Below are 10,210 nucleotides of genomic sequence, written 5' to 3' on the forward strand. Positions count from 1 at the left end.
GCCCCCGGGCCCCCGCGCGCGCCCCGGCCTCCGGGAGACTGGCGCATGCCACGGAGCGCCCCTCGGGCCGCCGCCGCTCCTGTCCGGGCCCCTGCTGCTGCTGCTGTCGCCTGCGCCTGCTGCCCCACCTCGGCGCCCGACTTCTTCATGGTGTGCGGAGGTCATGTTCGCTCCTTAGCCGGCAAACGACTTTTCTCCTCGCCTCCTCGCCCCGCATGTTCAGGACCAAACGATCTGCGCTCGTCCGGCGTCTCTGGAGGAGCCGTGCGCCCGGCGGCGAGGACGAGGAGGAGGGCGCGGGGGGAGGTGGAGGAGGAGGCGAGCTGCGGGGAGAAGGGGCGACGGACAGCCGAGCGCATGGGGCCGGTGGTGGCGGCCCGGGCAGGGCTGGATGCTGCCTGGGGAAGGCGGTGCGAGGTGCCAAAGGTCACCACCATCCCCACCCGCCAGCCGCGGGCGCCGGCGCGCCTGGGGGCGCCGAAGCGGATCTGAAGGCGCTCACGCACTCGGTGCTCAAGAAACTGAAGGAGCGGCAGCTGGAGCTGCTGCTCCAGGCCGTGGAGTCCCGCGGCGGGACGCGCACCGCGTGCCTCCTGCTGCCCGGCCGCCTGGACTGCAGGCTTGGCCCGGGGGCGCCCGCCAGCGCGCAGCCTGCGCAGCCGCCCTCGTCCTACTCGCTCCCCCTCCTGCTGTGCAAAGTGTTCAGGTGGCCGGATCTCAGGCATTCCTCGGAAGTCAAGAGGCTGTGTTGCTGTGAATCTTACGGGAAGATCAACCCCGAGCTGGTGTGCTGCAACCCCCATCACCTTAGCCGACTCTGCGAACTAGGTGAGAAGTTGTCCCCTTACCCCCCAACATTTTCCGGCGCGCCAGTGCTGGAAGAAAAGCCCTTAGGGCAGTGCGTTTGTGCAGCCACCCCTCCAGGGGGAGTGTGCATCCCCTCCTGAGAGGAGACTGGGGGCCGAAAGTAGAGAAGGGACATGGGGAAACTCAAAGGGCATTCCCTGGGGGTTCCCTTCCAGGATTTCTCCTGTGTTGCCCCGAAGGGGTCTATGGGCACTGCTCCTGCACGCAGTTTGCGGTTAAAAATTAGACGCCTTCATTTCCGGATCAACAAGGGGGTGCAGAGGGAGGTGGGGGGGTCACGCCTCCCCGCACCCGGAAAGGCGTTGAGGTGTGTGACCGAGTTGGATTTGGTCCAGGCCCGCGAAGGAAGGCTGGGAGAAGCGTGCTATAAAAAGGCTGGAAGGTCTCCGTATTTACTCCTTCAGTAAATAAGGAGAATCAAGTCGAACACAAGTGGCCCAGATACTGTCGTGGCCGCGCAGCTTTTGGAGTTTTGGGACAAAGAGAGTTGGATGGAAGGCCGAACTGGGTATCTGTCTCCTTTCAACTCTGCCAGCCCCAGGGTGCAGAGGAACAAACAGCCAGGAGAAGTTGGGTGTCCCCTACTTTTTCCTTCCTTCCGCACAGATAAGTCTATAGATTAGTGGGGCCCGGCGCCTCGGTGACGTTGTCGCCCCTTAACTGCGCTGGGGCCTGGGCTTCTCGGCTGAGACCCTAAAACTTCTTTCCTTTTATCCTCTCATTTTTTTCCATTCCTTCCTTTTCTGTGTGTCTCTGTACACGGAGTGTGATGTGAGGGTTCACCCCGGGCGACGGCAGATCCCCCAAGTTCACCAGCACGCTTGGGCTGCATCTCCCGCGTGCGCTGGGAATGGGGAGCCCCGTGTCCCCCGCGCGGGTGCCCAGCGGACCGGCGGGGGCGGAGGTGAATTGCACCCCTGGGGGGCGGGCCAGGGCGGGGAACCGAGGTTGCTGGGAGCTGGGTCTGGAGTCCGAGGACGGGAAGGGGGTATGGTCGCCCCCCGCCTTGTGAACTGTGAAGTGCGCGGCTCCGGCTGAGCCGGTGGTTTCCAGCCGGGCCAGCCGAGCGCGGCGGCGGCGGCCGCAGACGTGGAGGAGCGGAGCGCCGAGGCTGGCGCCAGGCGGCCTCTTTTGTTTATCTGACAGCTAAATATCAAGGCAATCACCGCCTCGCGGCCCTGCCTCCAACCCCCACAGCTAAGACAAACAGTTGGGCTAAAAGAATGCTTCTGTTATCGTAAGTTTCTATCTCTCTTCTCATGGCTGGGCCTTTATTTTCTCTTGCTTTTTTAATTTCAGAGTCTCCCCCTCCTCCTTACTCCAGATACCCGATGGATTTTCTCAAACCAACTGGTGAGTAGATGATTTTTAAAATATCCTGCCTATCTTAAGTTAGAAATAGAGCCTCTAGAACCTGGCTTTTTGTGTGTAGGCAAAGGCCTGGAGAGGTGCTAGGCTTGCTTCACTTCACGTTGGTTCTAGGTTTCCTCTGTTGGAAGTTTACTGAATTTTTCTGTTGTGGCTGGGGTTTTGTTTTGTGTTTTTGCAAAGATGTTCCCTTAATATGCTTTACATTTTGTTCCTTTTTCCTGTATTTGCGCTCTGTAGCCGGTGGGCTCAGCTTTAATACGTGGAGGCTTTAGTCCAGAAAGAAGTGTCTTGGGAACCAAATAGGACTGGTTGATGGAGACTTCGTGAGTGCCAGGAGCATCAACGGCAATAATGGAAAGCGTGATTAGATAGATGGGAAGACGGTTTAAAAAGGTTCAAAGAAGACTTTGGTCTGGAGTAGACACTGGAACGTTTCAGAAGTATAGGCAATAGCCAGTGAAAGGAGGGTAGGTTCCCTCTGCCCCAGTCACCTGCAAGTCAGTCCTCTCCCGGGGTTTTCTCAGTATTCTCCATAGGGGCCATCAAAGTTTTGAGCACAGCTCTGCCTGTCTGTTGCTCTGTCACTGACTGGCATGGAGCCAGGGCAGAAGCCCATTTGAGACTGGCACCAGCCCTGTTGTGGTTGTCTGCATTCAACTTCTGGCCGGCAGTAGCACAGGAGTCCGTCCCTGGACATCATAGTGCTGGGGACAGGGTCAGCAAAATGAACTTCGGGGTGACAACAAGGACAAACCCCAATTCCTGGAGCTCCTTCTTACAGTAGGAGCTAGATCTGTGTACTCAAAGTACAGGCCGTATGTAACCTTGGTTTTTGTTCTTGTATACTGGTGCCTGAAAAATCATTAATACTTGGGACATTTTTATTTTGCCAAGGTTCTGGGAGAAGGAAAAGTGAAGAGTTGGGCACCATTTAGCTCCTGGAATTCTGCAAGTCCTTCCGCCTTCTGCATTCTGGCTGTTGGGCCTTTCCTCTCACTAATTAAAAGTTTTGCTGGGGCGTTGTCATAAATTAAATACTTTAATGAACGTGTAACCGAAGCCCATACTCTGCAGCCAGTCCTCCTGGGACTCTACCAGCTCCCTCAAGTTGGGAAGGCGTTCCTGCTTGCCGGTGCTGGTCTAATAAGTGGCCCGCAAAGCATGTGATATTTTGCTTTCGATTTACAAAACACCAGATAAATGGTTATTAATGAGGAGATAGCCAGCTCTCTGTATTTGTAACAAACATTAACTGGAATTACCAAGCTTTGTTTTCCTAAAGACTGTAACTTGACTGGGTTTTGGCTTAAAGAATCAAGAATTATTTTATGAAGTTAGTTTTCCAAGGGGCCACCTCTGACCTGTTTTTGTTTGTCCTTCCATATTCTTCAAATTTGGAGGTTTTCCTTAAAAGAGAGAGAACAGTGACCTTAGCCCCAGGGATAAAGACCAGCAGGGGTAAATGTTCCCAGAAACCTCCAGAAACCGTAGAAAAGAAAGGCCATGTTCCCTTGGGTTTCCTGCAGACACACTGGGATAAATCTGTTCTCAGGATTTAAGCAGTCATTCTGCCAGGCCAGGACCTCATTTTCGGTGAGTGGAGTGATATATTTATTCATTAGCAAGTGTTGACATTAGGTAGCAAAATGTGTGTAAACAGAGAAGCCACAAAGACAGGAATGTGCCATTTCCAAGGGGGAGAAAAGTTCTCCAGATCAGCCAATAGGAAGTGATTAACCTGCCCATCGGAAACTAAGACAGCTGGTTACTCACCCAAAATGTTTTGTTGAAAATAGAACAAAAAAAGAAATGAGAAAAGGCGCTGCTGTGTAAGAATTTAGCAACAGTAATAGACAAAGCCCCCACAAAGGGAATTGTCCTGCCACATTGGAGGACGGCCAGGTCTGGAGCTGCAGCACGCCCCCCTCCCACAGGTCTGGGGCTGGTTTTGCCAGCTGCTGTGGCCGGGGGCACTGAGGTCAGACCACAGATGGGCGCTGACCCAGGTCTTCATCCCCATTTTGCGTATGGGAGAATGTTTGGCCCGGGAATCTGCATGCACCAGTTACATTTTTCAGTTTCTAAGTCCTAGGTTGAATTTTTAGTCTTGGGTTACTAGGTGAAACAGGCACAAAGTTTTACAGTGGACAACTGTTAAAATCTTAACCAGTTGCACAACTAAAGGAATACGTCCTGTGAAGTCTCCATCTTGGGAAAAGGTGATGGGAATGGGGCTGGGTCCTGGTACCCCTGCAGCCTTTGGAGACACAGAGGGCTCAAAGCTAGGAGCTCCATTTTGCTGTAATTTAAGCCACTCTACTCAGCCTCTGGGAGGCCTGGACTTGAGACACCTACATACTGTGTGGTCCAGCCAGCAGAGCCATCTTTGAAAGAGTGTTCACATGACTGAACCTAGGGCAAGCCTGTTGTGACTTGTGGCTGTCAGAAGTCAGAAAGACACCCCTACCTCCGCATCCCACAAGAATTTGCTGTTCAAAGCTGGATCTCGGGGATAGCTGTGTGGGCTCTGCTTCCCGTGTTTCATTGCATGTAATGGTCTGAAAGGTTTGAAGAGTGGCTGGCCTTTGGGGGTGGCTGGGTGAGCTCTTGAGGGCCCCAGGTGGCCAGTGTCCATTGGCAGATCCAGCCTCCAAATCCAGGTCGGAAGTCTGGCATCTTGACCTGAGATCTGGCACTGCTTTTGCCTCTTAACTGAGGTGCCTCTTAACTTTTCCAGGCCTCTTTTAAAATCAGCATGATGAAAGAGATTAGGTGATTCATTCATTCATTCTTTGGTTCATTCATTCATTTTACAGGCATGATGATGTGCCTATCTAGAAATGTGAGGATTCCGATGCAGTGCTATGTTCTTCTATAACCAGGGTTCATTTGAGTTCTGGGTTGGGTGAACTACTTGGGGCAGAGCTGGGAACCTTGGGGTATACTTTTGGTGTGGTTGGTGGGTAGGGGCTCCTCTGTCTTTAACAGTACTTAGGAAGCCCGGAACGCAGTTGCTGAGACTATCGTGGGACTCACAGCTCCTTTACCTCGTGCTGATTCTCAATAGTTCACTCCTTGGCTGCTCCCCAGGGTTGGGTTTTCAAAGACTCTGTTGGAGCTGCTCGGAGAAAGGAATGAGTCTTTTTCTCCCACAGAACCTAGCGCTTACCGAGTGCTTGGTAATACTTAGTGTTGCATGAGTCAGGAGTGGCCTAGAGCTTCTGTCTGCCAGCCAGCCTGGGCTCTGGGGAACAGGCGACACAGGCCTAAGGTGAGACCCTGACTTTAGAGATCTGTCTGTGCGGAGCTTTTCTGTGAGTGAGAGATGGAGGTATGGCTCCTTAAACCTTAAGGCCAGTCTGGATGGCTTGGCCACCGCCAGGAAAGAGGGTAGGGACTCCATGGCCTGCCTGCGGGGTGAGAGCCATGGGATAGGGCTGGACTCTTAGGACTCTTAGGTATAGCCCAGCTCACTGGGTGGCCCTTTGAGCTAGTCAGTGGTGCCTCAGTTTACCTGGGTGCCTGTGGTATACTTTGCTTCTTCACAGGGGTGGCAGTAAGGCTTAATTAACGTTTGTAAATCCCTCCTGAGATCAAAGCCACTGCAGACGGACAGAGCACCATTTCATAAAAACGCTTGTGGTTGCCTGCGTGGAGCTGGCTTACCTTTGATCTGAGATGGGCTGACACCCTGAATGTGGTCCCAGCTCTGCTCTGAGATGCCCAGCTTTTCCTTTGAAACACACCTTGCCCCTGGGATTCTGCCAGTCAAAGGTGCGGCGGAGTGGCTGTGGATAAGTCATCATGTTTAATGTGGGGATGTCTTCTGTCTGGGAGGAGTGGGTTGAGAAGCCTATCTCTAGAAAATGATGAAGGCCATCAAAAAGGTTTAGAAAGTGCAGGGTATACACCATTTAACAAGTGACTCCATTTCCTGCTTGCCTCTATTGTTTTCTATTTGTTTAAGTGTATCCTGTAAAACTGTATATTCATGTTAGGAATTAGACTTTACCCTGATAAAATGAGATTACACACAGTCTTCTTTCTCCCCTGCCCACTGTGACCACCTCATCCCCACACCTGCCTCCACTTCTGCCCCTCCCCTGCTTAGGAGAGTTCTTGAAAAGTTGTCCTTCCAGCCTGGAGAATGTGGGAGAGGGAGTGACCCGGAGTTAGAGAGAGAACCTTAGCATTAAGTGGGGCAGACAGCAGAAACCCAAAGATGGTTTGGGGCTATGTGTAGGCCACTGAAGGATTCCCATGGGCTACTTGTCCCTGGCTGCTGGTTTTTTTTTTTTGGCTTTCCTATTTGCCAGCCTGGCCGAGTGGTTTTGATTGGAAACCCACAGGGACATTGTCCTAGTGACCTGGGGTAGGAGGCCTGGTGTCTGCATGATCTAACCTGTTGTGTTTGCTGCGGACTTGGGCAACACCTTTCCTTAGCCAGGCTCTCTCCTAGGACTTCAGGGAGTTCGGCGCCGTCAGTGGTGCATGACAAGCTTACAGGGTCTTGTGTATTTGTGTTTCATGGGACTAATGAGTTGTGGTTCATGGACATTAGGTTTTGCTTTAATTGCTTGGAGGGCGGTTGTGGAGTCTCTGTTTCTCAGCTGGAATTGTCATTATCCTCATTAACGGTGAGGTCACTGTGCTGAGTACCTGAGGGTGACAGAAGTTGAAGAGAAGCTTATAGTCTAGTTAAGGGCAGATGCAATCTAAAGGTAAAAATCAGTGAGGAAACTCCAAGTGTTGGGTGCCAAAGGTTTTATAGGAACTGAGGGCAGAGAGCCTTGCAGGTCTGGGGTTGCCTGGGAAGGTTTCCAGAGATGAGGGGTTTGGACTAGCCTGGGAGAGGTAGAACATTTCCCCTCCGGCTCAGAGCCTTGCTGAGAATGTTCTCTGTCTTGATCTGGTGGTGGTTACACAGGTGTATACATGAGTAATATTCATTGCGTCTACTCGGGATTTTGTATACTTTGCTCTACTTAAGTTACTCCTCAATTAAAAAAGGGGAAAGAAGTCCTTACAGCCCAACACCAATCTTGAGAATGTTCTCAAGAACTGGGAAACCTGTCTTTAAAAGGATGAAGGCAGAGAGGACATGGGCTCCGAGGAGGGAGGCTTCTGCCCTTGATGAGGGATGACAGAGCCACCAGGGTTAAGAAAGTCGACCCAAACCTCCTTTGACCTTGGAACCGCCTAGTATCCGTAATGGGGGACTGGTAATGCAAGAGAAATTCCAGCCAGTCTGATTGAGCCTGACTTGAGTAATGATTAACTGGCCGCCCGGAGCCCAGACGGGTGACAAGGTGCTGTGGTCTGTCTTACGATGGGCAGCGAAGCCTGAGCAGACCATTAATAATCAGCATCAAGGCCACGAGTCAGCCTTTTGGAATGTGTGGTTTGTCTTTCATGCTGTTTAGAGCATGCTTAAAGATGGATCTTGGTGTTTTTATTTGTGTATTTATTTCTTTCTCTCCCCTTTTCAATCCACAGCAGACTGTCCAGATGCTGTGCCTTCCTCCGCTGAAACAGGGGGAACGAATTATCTGGCCCCTGGGGGGCTTTCAGGTAAGATGCTTTCTCTTATTTTCTTGGAAGTTCCAGGGTTTCTTGAAATTGCTAGAGACTGGAGGAATGGGGGTGGCCTTCTGCCACCCCAGCTGGTCTGGACTTTATTCTCATTTTTATATGCCTTAAGCTGGATGCATTGGTGGTGACATTGTGGTACCTTTCAGCTCCTCATCCTGCAGTCCTTTACGCTCTGGACACTGGGTCTGTTCCGTGGACGGGGAGACAGGAGCTAGCTGGGGACTGCTTTGGTGTGTAGAGTGTTTCCCAGTTATTTTTAAGCAGCTCCTGGCTTAAGGGGCTTCAGCTTGGTGACTTTGGTGTCATTAACTCATGCATTTGAGCTCTTTTTTTGCTTGTGCTCTTTGTGCATGGGGGATGTAAAGGGAATGGACCCACCTTTAAGGAATTTGTTGAAGACAGATCCCAAGCGTACCATGGGATTTCAGAGCAGATCTGAGGCTTCTCTCCCAAGTTCTGATTCCCAGCCCAGCTTGCTGCGGGATTTTGCAGCACATGTCCGGGCCTGGGAGCACCAGGGTGGGAGCACTGCCGACAGTGGGAGCTATAATGGTTCCCTAGCGGGGCAGGTTTTCCTCGGGGCACACAGGTGTGCATGAAGGCCTGGAACGCCAGTGCTGGGGAGTCACGGGAGTCACGGGAGTCACGGGGCTGGCTGAGAGGCACTGGGTAGCCAGAGCATTGTTGTTCCTGAGACTGTGAAAAGAGGACAGTACTTAGAGAAACTCACTGGCAATGTACATGGGATACATTTCATGTTCTGAAGAAATCCTATTTCTACCTGTTTTTCCATCCCCACCGTATCATCACTAGATTTTCGAAGAACTGGCTGAAGCAAGAGGGAAACAACCTTAGAAACAAATTCCAGCAGAGTTTTGGGCATTTGGCATTTCCTTGCCTGTAGGATCAAGGGGTAGCAGCTCAAATAGAAGCTGTGCCCCGTTGTGGTGTATCCTCTGGTGTGAGGGGCATCCTCTTTTGGGGGGTGCCTACTCTGACTACTTGAAGTGTTTCCTCCATGGCTGGCTGAGGCAAAGTTCATTCCCGAACGGCTCCCTCTCAGGCTCCCCTCTCCAGGAACTGAGCTTGCTGAGAACGTCTTTAGGGAGACCTTTGTTTGTTTTCATTTCAATGCAATATATACTCTGACTGTTATCCGAGACTGAGGGTATTGTTTATTCAAAGCTTCTAATGAGAATTAAGCAGGAAAAAGAGGGACCCAGAGAAGGGAGGGGGCTTCAGGCAGGACAGTGGGAGTGGACAGGGGGAGAAAAGGCAGCAGTGTGTGAACTGCATCTTTTCTGCTTTCTAAGGCTGAGAGAGTTCTTGAAAGAAAGAAGGCCAATGAGAGGAAAGGGTCTCAGCAGAATAACACGCTCAGGATGTTGTTAGATAGTTTTATTTTTTAAACCCTGTATGTGCAGGGAGGAGCCCCGGCCCCTCCAAACCACATGAAATAAGCAAGGGAAGTGGCAGCTTTTGAAAAGGTCCTTTCGGAAGGTTTGTCTTATTGATAACATCTTGTCTGTCTCCCCTGCTGGAGGAAATGACGACACCAGGCTGAGATGCCAGCCTGAGCGCCTCCTCACCCGCCCATGCCATGTGACCTGTGAAGCCCTCACGAGATGGGTGGGCTTTTTTTTTTGACAGTCTCGCTCTGTCACCCAGGCTGGAGTACAGTGGCATGATTTCGGCTCACTGCAACCTCCGCCTCCCAGGTTCAAGCAATTCTCCTGCCTCAGCCTCCCAAGTAGCTGGGATTACAGGCACCCACCACCATGCCCGGCTAATTTTTTGTATTTTTAGTAGAGATGGAGTTTCGCCATGTTGGCCAGGCTGGTCTCAAACTCCTGACCTCAGGTGATCCATCCACCCCGGCCTCCCGAAGTGCTGAGATTACAGGTGTGAGCCACCGCACCCAGCCGATGGGTAGGCTTTTTGTTCTCCAAAGCTCTTCCAGTCCTAGAAAGAAACTGGGGGTAAAACAATCATTAACTCCTTCCCCTCACACCCCAGGTAATTGTAGACACAGGTATTAATAAGGAGCTGCCAGGAAGAAGCAGTGACTCCCTGAAGGGGCAGCGTGGCTTAAGAAGGCTGCAGAGGCCGGGCGCGGTGGCTCAAGCCTGTAATCCCAGCACTTTGGGAGGCCGAGACGGGCGGATCACGAGGTCAGGAGATCCAGACCATCCTGGCTAACACGGTGGAACCTCGTCTCTACTAAAAACTACAAAAAACTAGCCTGGCTAGGTGGCGGCGCCTGTAGCCCCAGCTACCCGGGAGGCTGAGGCAGGAGAATGGCGTGAACCCGGGAGGCGGAGCTTGCAGTGAGCTGAGATCCGGCCACAGTACTCCCGCCTGGGTGACAGAGCGAGACTCC

At 52.1% G+C, this 10,210-nt stretch overlaps 1 protein-coding gene across 4 annotated transcripts in view; it reads left to right on the forward strand.

Moving 5' to 3' along the window:
- The first annotated feature begins 6 nt into the window (after positions 1-6).
- The window catches only part of SMAD7 (SMAD family member 7), a 30,904-nt gene continuing 20,700 nt past the window's right edge, over positions 7-10,210 (forward strand). Inside the window, exons 1-3 of one of the 4 annotated variants that reach the window (XM_017862291.1) lie at positions 7-828; positions 2,167-2,220; positions 7,735-7,809. In XM_017862291.1, the coding sequence (XP_017717780.1) occupies positions 216-828; positions 2,167-2,220; positions 7,735-7,809 (742 nt within the window). In that variant the 5' untranslated portion in view covers positions 7-215. The other 3 variants (XM_017862292.1, XM_017862293.1, XM_017862294.1) reach the window with 3 other exon arrangements.

The sequence above is a fragment of the Rhinopithecus bieti genome, unplaced genomic scaffold (assembly GCF_001698545.2).
Source record: "Rhinopithecus bieti isolate Rb0 unplaced genomic scaffold, ASM169854v2 scaffold_57691, whole genome shotgun sequence".
In the NCBI taxonomy this organism is placed as follows: domain Eukaryota; kingdom Metazoa; phylum Chordata; class Mammalia; order Primates; family Cercopithecidae; genus Rhinopithecus; species Rhinopithecus bieti.